Raw genomic sequence first — 13,038 nt, forward strand, 5'->3', positions numbered from 1 at the left:
TCATTTTTCAGAGTGCACTTGGCTGGCTCCAGCTTATAACTGTGCCTACCAGTTATGAGAATGTTTGGTCGTTCTTATGGGAAAGGTATAAGCACCTGTGTACGTAGAAGCATGTGTCACCCACCCGGTAGAAGATGTGCAGATTTATTTTGTGATAGTAAGTAGAAGATTTATTTTGTGATAGTAAGTAAACCAAAGTTTATTTTAGTTTGATTTTTTTTAGAATTATAATTAATTCTACAGTTCTTGTATATGTTGAACTGAAAGAGCTAGTCCAAAGATATTAGTCTTTGTCACAGTAATTACATTATATGAATATTTAGGTTTTGAGAATGTTTTATTATTCAATCTGGTGTCTTCTTTTTGACACCTAAACCAAACCACACATAATGGCTAGTATTGATTTTAATAATTAATATGTTGAATCAAAGTGTTTTAAAAAAATTTTATTATTTCTTTATCGTACTTTATTCAAGTCAAGCAAATGCATCTTACAAGTCTCTTCTCAGGAACTGAACCAAGTCCTGTTTGCACTCCTTTGAAATGACTGAGTAACTCCTCTCTTAGCAGGGAGGTCAGGTCAGTTTTCTAATTAATTTACCAAGTTATACTATGAATTTGGTAATTGGTAGTTATTCTTTCTACAAATGAGAAGACTAAGGGATAGCATGTGCTAGGTAGTGTTCTAGGAGGCAGATAGTAAATTGAAGGACAATCTAGCCTGGTGAAATTGACAGTTTCTCCAGTTGCTCTAGGAATTGCTGTAGTCCTGTTTTTATTATGCTGAGTATAGACATGAAGGAAATTTTGGAAAAGCACATCCTCGTAATTGTTCAGCTCTCTATAACTTCAGTTTTCCTTTGCCTTTTCATATTCTTTCTAATACATACTTTTGTCTTGCCTATTAAGGTTCAATTAATGTAAGGATAAACTGATAAATGACCTATAAATGACCTATCAATTTATCTACACATTCCGAGTAATTTAACAATGGTAACTGTGCTTGTTTTTGCTTTTGTTCTGTTAGGATCTGAGCCCAGATGATAGTTTTATATAGTGTGTCCTGCACTGGGTGCCAGATGCAAGAAGAGAAGCCAGTAAATAGCTTGCTCTCCAGAGAGACCCCACCTTTACTCTAGAAGGGAAGATGCCTTACAGCGGTGCTCTTTTAACCACACAGTAATTACGAGCTCCATAATTATACAGGTGTGTTTTCTATTCTCTCTGCAACTGGCCTCTTCTCAGATTAAAAGGAGAAACATTTCCTTTAACGAGGAGGAAAAACATGCTTATTTTTACAGTCAGATTTTGAAGTAAAGGAAGATTCCACTGGGATGAAAATAAGTCCACAGGGTACCTTTCATGTGGGATTTTCCAATTCCTGGGGACCTATACACTATTTCTTGATTATTTCATGAAATTGATCATATTCGTTTATTAATAGTTCTTAAGTCCTTGTATTCTTCTTTATATATAATTTTTAAAAATCTGTCAGTTTGGGTTGCTTGCATCAGTAGAGGGACATGTGGAAAAGTTAAGCTAGCTTAGACATTGCACTGAAAGCAGGTTTATTTTTTTAATACCATCAAATGTGCCTCCCTGCTTTGTTTTGTTTGTGCCCCCCCCCCCTTGTTTTGTTTTGTTTCCTTTTTGAGACCACCAGTGAAAGCAGATATTTTTCTAACTCTGAATATTTTCTCCTTCTTTCATGCTCTGGTAGAGTATACTTTGTAGAGGATCCACTTAATATGGAATGAGTATGGCTTTATATTGCAGTTTATCTTTTTGTTTTTCCCTAAATTGGAGCTTTGCTTTCTTATTTGTGTTGTTCTGTGCCTATGTCACACATGCAGTTAATTTTTAGCAAATCATTCATTATTATTCTGACTGGCTTTCTTGCCTTTTGTATAATTGGGGAGTGATCTTAACCTAGCCATGCTGACAGAGCTCAAGTGTAAGTGCCAGTACTTTTTCTCAGCTGCCCAATTCTCTGTTAAAAAAACAAAACAAAACAAACAAACAAAAAAAAAAAACGGAAGTGGGGATAAGTCAAGAAAGCAGACCATACTGAGTGAAGAAAAAGATGGACTACAGTTTCTTCATTTAATCTTGCAAATGACATAAGGAACACTTCCAGTAAAACTCCCTGTTTATATAACAAAATCTTCCTTGTTATAGAAAGAAATCTAATGTTTAAAAAGCTCCACCAAGTTAATATTTAGTAGTAGCTGGATTAGTCAGTTGTTTGAGTCTTAAGCCAATGACTTTGTAACAATTTCCAGACAATATTAATAAGGTGAAAAAGTCGTAACATTTCTTGAGTTCACCGTGTGCTGATGCGTGTTATCTCATGTGACTTCCCAATAGCGTTCTGGCAAGTGTTTTCTCAGTATGTAAGTGAGGAAATTGATTTCCAATGAGGTGGGTCCCTTTGGAATACTGGTTTAAAGAAAAATAAATATATTGAGAAGTGAATTCTAATGACTGATAATTGGACTATTGGATTTTTAAAATTTAACATTTTATTTGATTTTTTTTTTAACCTTTGAGTTTTCTTTTTGGAGGTTGCTTATGGATTACTCTTTGTTATCTTTGTTTTTCTTTTTAGTTATACATGAAAGTAGAGTATATTTTGACATTTTTATACAAACATGGAGTATATTTATTCTAATTAGGATCCCAGTCTTGTGGTTGTACATGATGTGGATTGACTGTGAAGTATTCATATATGAACAGAAGAAAGTTAAGTCAGATTCATGCCACTGTCCCTCCTATTACTATCCCCTTCCATAGATTATTAATGATTTGTAGTAATACTTTAGAGAAGTTTAGAAAGGTCATAGTCTAGAAATACCCATCTTAATTATATTTGCAATGCAGTTTTAATCTAGAATCCTATTAACATGTGATAAATGTCAACAAAAAAAGATTTGATGCCTTTTATTTTTAGAGAGAGAAAGAGAGAGAATTTTTTAATATTTATTTTCTAAATTTCCGTGGACACAACATCTTTATTTTATTTTTTATGTGGTGCCGAGGATCGAACCCAGCGCCCTGTTCACTCCAGGCGAGCACGCTATCGCTTGAGCCACATCCCCAGCCCCAATTTGATGCCTTTTTAATTTTCATTTTGTTTCTTTAAAAAGTGTTCATATTAAGTTAGAAAATAGCCAGGATTTTTTGTTTCAAAAAAAAATCATAATTACTAAGAGTTGTAGCATTATGTATTTTATAATAAACTTAATTGTTCCAGCAGCTTTCAGAAACCCCAATGTTTGTGAGTATGACTTTCGGTGGGGATACACATGGTCCCTCATAGCCCAGGTCCTGGAACAGACAGGCTTTACGTTTTCAAAGTCAAAAAATAGAAATTTAAAGTTCGGCATACAGTGGAATGTGAGCTTGCTTAAACTGTGGTTGCCTCCTGCTGGTGTGTGAACTTTAAGAATACCATTGCTGATTGTCTAAGCTCTAAAGAGCATAATGGGAAATTATTCCAGAGCAATTCAGTGTTTTGCCAAAAAAGAGAAATGAAAAGGGAGAATATTTACTCAATTTTAGAACCAGGAAGTATTGAAAGAGCCGTTGGAGATGGCCTGTCTTAGCCTGCCTCTCCACCAGGATCTGGAAATAGCCTTCTTGTGCAGAGGAAAACCCAATGAGTTCTTGTAAACATGGAAGACTTATAACTCAATGCTATTATTCAATTATTTTTAAATTCTATTTCAAAAATATTTTAAATATGTGGAATGAACTTCAGAATGTCCGTGTTTACGTAAATGAGATTAGAAAACTTTTGTTACAGTAACATCCCTCAATCCTTTGAAATCTTGGTTGTATATCAGAGAAGATGATAGCTTCAAGTCCTTGTCCATTGTAAATACTGAGAAGAGGGTCATAGCAGCTCTGGTGCTGGCCCTCCAGGGCTGCCTGCTCCCAGCTTCTGAACTTTCTTCCCCAATGCCTGTGTGTGGTGCCTCAGAAGTCTTTAAAGAGAGTTCTGCAAAGAGACATCCCACTCATCTCAAAGGGTTCTCTGGCCTAAACAGTTCTGTCCACTAAAGTTCTAGAATGTATTTCCTTAAACTATAATTCCTATGTGTACCATGCACACCCCACATGTGAAGTTGCCTGGTAAGAAGTTAAAGAAATTAAATGACTTCTGCAAGATTGATCATATGACATTTAACTGTCAAGAAAAAAGAGGAATGAAATTGTAACACAAAAAATGCAACTTTAAAGGAACGGGATCAAGTTCGTCATAAGGTGTTACACATCTTGTAATTTCCAACTGAAAGGAAGGAAGAATGGTTCAGAGTGGGGAAGAGGCACAAGGCTGTGCCACCAGCCATCGGGCACACATCCACACTCACTGCATCCACTTCCAACCCTGTGCACTCACCTTGAGGGAATGATGAGGTAAGAATCAGCCTTGGCATCCAGCCCTGGGATCTCAGGCAGTGGGAGCATCTGGACCATGGTTTAAGTGAGGCCATGGTCATCAAGCACAGTCAGGTGACAAGGATTCTGCAAATCGTTGCTCTTTGCCAGTAACAACTCTCTCCCCAATTCTGAATAGTCTTTCCACAGTATCAAATAGAGAGCTTAAGTTTGATTCTGTAACTCTGCTTACTTGGCATTGTTATGATCTGAAATTCATTAATATCTATACAGTTCCCTGAAAAACAAGAATCGGAATCCTCTGATCTCTAGCAACCTCTTGTCCTTTTTGTTCCCCCAGCTGCTGTTATCTTTGATGTAAAAGTTCTTGGAGTTTTGATTTTGACTGATGAAATATTTAGTTATTATTTCTTTTTTCTCTTTTTCTTTCCTTCAATGCCCTGCCCTCCATTATCCAGTTTTAAAGTATACATTTCTTGAATTCTTTAATTTCTGTTATTTCCTGTATCTCACTAGCTCCTTCTGGATACCCTTCTCTTCTTGCTCAGGGACTTGCTCAGGGAGTTCTTGCAGGGATAGTGTTTGTGTTAGCTATTATAAATGACTATTAATGAAATCTCCCAAGTTTCTTTTACATTTATTATTTTTCTATCAGGCATCAGCTGTCTATTTAGTGGGCAACCTGGCCAAGTCTGGCTTCTTTCCAGCGTGCCTGCAACACACCCATCACTGTCTAGCTACCAACCCTTTAAAAATTATGGGGCTTATATGTTCTACATGGCTGCTATATTTCTTTATTCATAATTTACTTGAAACTCAGTTAAATTAGTTTGAAAATTATTCTAGTAAATAGCTTTTTTAAAAAAGACTTATATTTTAAAGCAGTTTTAGGTTCATAGATAAACTGAGAAGAAGATGCAGACCTTTCCCCTAGCCCCACAAAAACACAGCCTCCCCAGCTATAAACGCCCTCCACCAGAGAAATCCATCTCTCAGAACTGGTGAACCTACATGATTGGTCATTGCCACCTGGCCGTGATTATCTTATGTTAAGTCATAAGATGGTGATAATTTATATAAGGGTTTGCTCTTGCTGTTATACATCTATAGGTTTGTTCAAGTGAATAATGACGTGTATCCACAATGACAATATCATGGAAAATGCCTTGATTTGCCCTAAAATCCTCAGTGTTTTGCCCATTCATCCTCCTCCTGGGTAGCCCCTGGTCCTTATTTTGTTTTTAGTACTTTTTTGCTGTGTTCACAATGCCACGAGGTTGAAATCATACAGTAGAGGGCCTTTCCAGGTTACTTCTTCAACTCAGGAGTATGCATTTAAGGCAGGGTCCATGTGTTCTCCAGGCTTGATACTTCGTTTTTGTTGTTGTTTTTGCTAGTGCTGAATAGCACTCTGTCATCCAGATACACTGCAGTTCATGAGTCTGCTCACCACTGAAGGACTTCTTGTAGCGTCCAAGCTCTGGCAGTGATGGACTTTTAAATGCACCAGCTGAGCCCATCCACCCAGGCTGAGATCCCTCAGAGTTGCAGCAGCATAGAGAAAGCAGAACCAGTGGTACTATGTAACGTGATTTTAAAATAAAGGTGAAAATAAGAGAGCAGAGGGAGAGTTATGGGGTTCATAAAGAAAGTGTAAAAATAGTTAGGACCAGTTGGATTTACTGAGCTTGAAAAAATGCTGTTGTTAAAACTGAAAACAAAAGGGCTGTACTCCCAGCAACCAGGAGGCTGAGGCAGGAGGTTGCAGGTTCAAGGCCAGCCTCAGCAACTGAGCAGGCCCTAAGCAAGTCAGTGAGACCCTGTCTCAAAATAAAGAATAATCTTAAAAAGTGCTGGCCTCATGAAATACTCTGTCTATAGCTCAGTGGTAAAGTGCCCCTGGGTTCAATCCCCAGGACCCAAAAAGAAAAGATGAAGTGTAAGTAGATTATAGAAAGGAAGAAAAAGAGTATAGATAGGAATAAGTCTACATTTATACTTATTATATTCATATATTGGAACATCAAAACCAAAGGGAAAAATCTGAAAACTTTCAGATGGGAAAAACAGATTTATAGAGGAACATGAACAAACCAATGGATAAACACATGGGATGCACGAGGAATCTTCAGAATGGTGATGGAAATAATTTTGAATCTAAGTTAGTTTATTCAACAAAGATAAATTCAAGTATTTTCTGGTATACAAGATCTCAGAATGTGCATTGCTAACATTTATTGAATACTATGTTATTGAATATTATGCCACATACTCTCCTTAATCTTTTACATTTGATTGTTTAATCTTCACCATAGTGACCACTTGTGTCTTACTATCAAAGTAACGTTCCACATTTTCTTCCTGCTTGAATTTTTTTTTGGAGGCAGGTACTGGGGATTGAACTCAGGGCACTTTACCACTGAGCCACACATCAACCCTTTTTATTTTTTATTTTGAGGCAGGGTCTTTCTAAGTTGTCTAGGCCTCACTCAGTTGCTGAGGCTGGTCTTATCTTGAGATCCTCCTGCCTCAGCCTCCTGAGCCACTGGGATTACAGGTGTGTGCCACTGCGCCTAGATCCTCCTGCTTATTACTTCTATCATTCAGATTCCTGAGCAGTTGAGCCATATCTGAGCTTCCTCAATTCAGTAGAAACTTGAGTGGCCTAAAATGTCCACTATGGCCCACCTGTATGTCTGGCTCATCTGGAACGTTTGTGTGGAGCTCTCATACGCGGCCTGTCTACAGCCTTGACTTCACAGGTCCTAAGATGGTGTTCAAGCCCTGAAGAACAAAAGCTCAGATCTCTGAATACCCTCTTTTGAAGTCACACCATTTCACCTTCCCCATTTTTTTGTTCAGTGTTTTAGACAGAGTATTTCATGAGGCCAGACTAGATTGTGTCAAAGGAGAAACCAACTCAAGTCCAAATTTTTTACCCCTTTTAACCCACCACAGGTAGTGTGACAGCTTCCTATAAGTGCTATCCCTCTATCACACTTGTGATCACATGAGCCTGTTTCCTTTATACCTTGTCTGTGACAGCTTTTTAAAGGTTGACTGATAGTGGTGTGCGGTTTTGGCCCTGGGAAGATAGAAAGAGGAGAGGAGAGGGCAGATTGAATGTGCTTGTTCATAGTCTGATTGGGTCTGACTGTTTCCTCAGTCTCCGCATTGAAGTAAAATGCAGAGGGGGGTGAGGTAGAGAAAAATTTGAGGAATTTTTTCCTAATAGTTCCAAGAAGGCAAAAGTTTATGTTTAGAGACAGAGACAAGGTCATATTACTTATAAAGTCATTTAACATGTTTATTTTCTATTTACATCTGTTTCTGTTAAGTTTTGTTATGGAAATAACTGTTATCTTCCCCCCTTTTTAAGTCAGATGGAACAATAGGCTGAAAGAAAATACAAGTCTTTTACTTTCCTCTCATTCTCAGTTCATACTCTCCAAGATAAACCACTTTTAACTCTTTTAGGGTTTTCTTTCTGACCTTTATATCGCTAAAATACTGTGTTCATAGACTTATCTTTTTGAAAAAAGAACCAAATAAATATCTAGATTTCTAGAACACAAAAACTGAAATGAAATATTCATCGAATAGCCTTAACAGCAGGTTAGACACTGCCAGAGAGGGGTCAGTAGACATATAGACCTATTAGCAAATGAACCTCTTCACACTGAAGCACAGAAAAACAGGAAAAAGAAAACCAATAGAAATGGGAAGCCATGTACACAAAAGTATAAATAAACAGAGAATCCAGAGCCTCAGGGACCTTGGGACAGTAATAGAGGTGACTTAACAGAGATGAAATTGGATTCCTGATGTGAGGTGGGAAGAAGATCAGAGAATACATTTAACAATATAATGACCCAGGTTTGCTCAGATTTGATTAAAAAAGAAAGTATCAACAGATAACAGTAGCTGCAAGAATAAACAAAAACAAAGAAAATCAACAAGAGAAACATTTTAAAGCCATGCCAGGACACACTCTAAACTAGAAAGAAAAGGGGAAAAAAAATGTTAGATGCAGGGGAACAAAGGTGAACTTTTCATTAACTTCTTGGCAGAAACAGCATAAGACAGACAATCAAATGCTGCTGTCTTTGAAGTAATGAAAGAGAAAACTATCAATACGGAATTCTCTCTCCAGCAAAAATATCCTTCAAATATGAAAGTACAGTGGAGCCATTTTTAGGCAAACTAAAGTAGAGAGAATTTGTTACTGGCACACTTAGATTACAGAACAAGAAATTTTTGAGGGATGATGATACTAGATGGAAGCTTGCAAGGAATGGACAGTGTTAGATATTATCTAAATATAAAAAGCTTTTTTCTCATTTCGGTGAAGGATGATTTATAGTTTAATGGCAAAACTGAAAATAGTAAATTATAAAGCTCTATAATATTTATCAAAGTGAAATGAAATATACCACAGTGGGAGAGAGAGGAGAATGGAGAGATTCTCTTTTGAGGCCCTTGTGAAACACACTGCAAAACACACTGGCAAGCCAGCAGCTCGCAGCGGGCAGGCAGTGCCTGTGGCTCCCAGAACAGGTGCCCTTACTCCAGAGCTGGCGCTGCCTTTCATAGGCCACCAAAACCAGATGGTGGTTGTTCATGCTAAGATTTTGCAAGTAAAACTCTCTCAATTAAAGTGTTAAAAATTAAAAATAAGAACTTGGTTTCTTTGGACCTTAAATTCCAATCATAGCAACAGCATAAGGTTATAAGACAGACCAGAGAAAAATCTATAAAGCAAAAAAACCAAAGAAACAACAACAAAAACCCCATAGGGCATGTGCTTGAAATATATATTTGCTTTTTTAAAAAATTTTTAAAATATTTATTTATTTAGTTAGTTTTCTTAGGTGGACACAATATCTTTATTTTTATGTGGTGCTGAGGATCGAACCCAGTGCCTCATGCATGCCAGATGAGCACGCTACCACTTGAGCCACATCCCCAACCCTATATTTTCTATTGTTAAAGAATTTAAGGGTTCAAAGCAAATTACTTCAGAGACCTTGATAAAGGTGACCAGGAAGTGCAACAGGTGCTTTTGGCTAACAGGGAAATCGAATCCCTTGCCGACATTTTTCTCTCCCATTTCATCCTGCCTGTGTCCCCTGCCTGTCCTTCCCATTAATAACCTTTCCCCTCCTGCCACTTTGGTGATATTGAGGATGGAACCTAGGAACTCTCATGCTAGGCAAGCACTCTACCACAGCCACACCCCACCCTTTCTATTTTGTTTTGAGTCAGGTCTTGCAGAGTTGCAGAGGCCAACCTTGAACTATATACTCTTCTGCCTCAGCCCCACAGGTAGCTGGGATTATAAGTAGTGTGCCACTATACCCAGCTGCTTATAAACTATAGTGAGATTTTGTTGTAAGCAAAAGTTATTTGGGGTACCAAAAAGAAATTATCTTCATATATAATTCTTCTCAAAGGAAGAAAAAAATACTTTATTTTTTTTGTTGTTTTTGTAAAAATTCTTTTTTTTATTATTTTTTTTGCATCAGTGTATTTTTTTATTGGTTGTCCAAAACATTACAAAGCTCTTGACATATCATATTTCATACATTAGATTCAAGTGGGTTATGAACTCCCATTTTTACCCCAAATACAGATTGCAGAATCACATCGGTTACACATCCACATTTTTACATAATGCCATATTAGTGACTGTTGTATTCTACTACCTTTCCTATCCTCTACTATCCCCCCTCCCCTCCCCTCCCATCTTCTCTCTCTACCCCATCTACTGTAATTCATTTCTCTCCTTGTTTTTTTTCCCATTCCCCTCACAACCTCTTATATGTAATTTTGTATAGCAATGAGGGTCTCCTTCCATTTCCATGCAATTTCCCTTTTCTCTACCTTTCCCTCCCACCTCATGTCTCTGTTTAATGTTAATCTTTTCCTCCTGCTCTTCCTCCCTGCTCTGTTCTTAGTTGCTCTCCTCTGATAGAAGAAAAAGTTGGCTCCGATCTACATATTGTGGGGTCGGGCTCCAAATTCCTTAATAGGACACCCATAGCACAAGAGTTAATAACAAAAATCAACAAATGGGACTTACGTAAACTAAAAAGTTTTTTCTCAGCAAGAGAAACAATAAGAGAGGTAAATAGGGAGCCTACATCCTGGGAACATATCTTTACTCCTCACACTTCAGATAGAGCCCTAATATCCAGAGTATACAAAGAACTCAAAAAATTAAACAATAAGATAACAAATAACCCAATCAACAAATGGGCCAAGGACCTGAACAGACACTTCTCAGAGGAGGACATACAATCAATCAACAAGTACATGAAAAAATGCTCACCATCTCTAGCAGTCAGAGAAATGCAAATCAAAACCACCCTAAGATACCATCTCACTCCAGTAAGATTGGCAGCCATTATGAGGATGTGGGGAAAAGGGTACTCTTGTACATTGCTGGTGGGACTACAAATTGGTGCGGCCAATTTGGAAAGCAATATGGAGATTCCTGGGAAAACTGGGAATGGAACCAAAAAAATACTTTAATACCCAGAAATTTACCATTGTATTACTGGTGTCCCAACCTTGGCATATGTGTAAGTTAAACTCATTCATGTAGTTTCAAAGAACTAACACCCAGGATGTGGGTAGTTTTTAAATTAGACCTCTCAGTTGTTTATTGACCTTTATTATTTATTTATTTATTTATTTATTTATTTATTTATTTATTTATTTATTTATTTATACGCGGTGCTGAGAATTGAACCCAGTGCCTCACACATCCTAGGCAAGCACTCTACCACTGAGCCCCAACCCCAGCCCCTCATTTCTGTTTTGAACAGGAAAATGGAACTGAATCTTAAAGATACAAGAATAGTTTGAACAAGGGTAGACCACGGCAGCCGCAATGTTAGAAGGTGATTCTGGGATCCTACTAGTTGCATAATCCATAAAGCATGTGTCCTCTGATTGATGGCCTCCTGACTAGTGAAAGAATCTAAACTCATAGAGCAGAGGTTGTTGGTTGGCTTCTAGACCCCCAGGAAGAACAGAGGATTTTGACTTTTAACCCTTAATTATACAGTATTTTAGTTTTTGTTTGTATTTTTTAGTATTGATAAAATGAAACGAAGCACCATCTGAATTTTAAGTGGATATGTTACTGTCAAAAGGTGAAGAACTATTATGAGAGGGGTTGTTTTGTTTTGTTTGTTTTGTACTGAAGGTTGAAACCAGTGGTGCTCTACCACTGAGCTGCATCTTCAGCCCATTTTATTTTGAGAAGGGTCTCACTAAATTGCTTAGGACCTCCCTAAGTTTTTGAGGCTGGTCTTGAACTTCCAATTCTCCTGTGTTAGTTTCCTGAGTCACTGGGATTACTGGCAAGTGCCACCTCACCTGTCATGAGAGGGTTGTTTTGTTTTTAAAGATGAAGGACAGGTAAATTGTTAAAAGAAAGAATAGAGAAATTAGTATGGGCCTTCTTTCTAATAGAAAGCTCTTTCTGATGCATAACTTAGATCAGTAAGTCTGTTTCCTACAGGCTGCTTTTCAGAATAGGTTTTCCTCAAAGGAAGAATTCTAATTCCTGCTCTATGTAGCAAAGTATCACTTAATGACTTCTTAATTAGTTAACATAAAACAATTCTTTGGCCACAATTTGGCTTTAAACATCACAAAATATGTGGTCTTTCCTAAAAACACACCTTTCTGTATCATTAAGTGAAAGTGAGTATTTCATCCTTTATGAAAAGTATTTATTTATGATCTTCCTTTATGAAAGATCAAAGCCCACTCATCTTAAATAATGAAATTTGTTGTTGTTGGAAGATTCCTTGCCATTGTATAGTCACAGAAATTGGATACTGAAAAGGGCCTTGGTATCTCAGTCCATAGCAGTGGGAGTGGCTGGGTGAAGGGGGATTATCATGACAGCCTCCTGTGTCCCCGACATACACAGCCCCACCATAGGCTTAACAAGTAGATCTGGAAGCTTCACACACACACACACACACTCACACACACACACACACACACCACATCTTCTCATGCCTTCCCCTCACTGTGGTATCACCAGGGTAGTGGGCCACTGTGGTGTGCCAAAGCGTAGAACACATCAAAGTCACTGACATCTGACTCCTCGTTTTACTTGTGGCCGTCCCAGCTCTAAGAAGATAAATTGACTTGTCCAAAACCACTTTGGAAAGGGAAAATAATAAACCTGCATCTCAGATCAAGTTATTCTCTATTTCTTTGGGACATTTTAAAGTTTGGGGCTCCGCTTGGAATTAATTTGACTATGTATTTACAATGAAAGGTTGATCTGAGAAATTTCAGAGGAAAGCTGTGTGGTTAGGTACATGTGGTAGGGAAAGGATACGTAGTTTGGATCCTGATGCAGTTGTCTATAAACTTAGTATAAAAATCTTAGTTTCCTGAAGGATCTATTAATTTACTTACAGGCATAACAATGATAGAGATGAATGCAATGTCTTTTTTTCCATTTTTCATTTCTCTTCTGCAAGTTCACAGTGTTGTAATACCTATTATGTAGTGGCTTCCCAAAGAAGTTTGTGTCAAGAGGCAGAGTCCACAGGTGGTATGGAACCATGCTTATTGTTGCATCATGTCAGTGAAAGAAAATATAAA

The 13,038-nt window shown here is 37.6% G+C and overlaps 1 protein-coding gene across 6 annotated transcripts in view; it reads left to right on the forward strand.

Moving 5' to 3' along the window:
- Positions 1-13,038, forward strand: part of Spata5 (spermatogenesis associated 5) — a 371,863-nt gene that overhangs the window by 240,393 nt on the left and 118,432 nt on the right. Inside the window, exon 16 of one of the 6 annotated variants that reach the window (XM_048812012.1) lies at positions 12-157. The exons of the other annotated variants lie outside the window; for them this stretch is intronic. Within the exon in view, the coding sequence (XP_048667969.1) occupies positions 12-107 (96 nt within the window). The 3' untranslated portion in view covers positions 108-157. Of the gene's footprint in view, positions 1-11; positions 158-13,038 lie in introns of those variants that run through there. 6 annotated transcript variants of the gene reach the window in all.

This window comes from Marmota marmota, unplaced genomic scaffold (genome assembly GCF_001458135.2).
Source record: "Marmota marmota marmota unplaced genomic scaffold, marMar, whole genome shotgun sequence".
In the NCBI taxonomy this organism is placed as follows: Eukaryota; Metazoa; Chordata; class Mammalia; order Rodentia; family Sciuridae; genus Marmota; species Marmota marmota.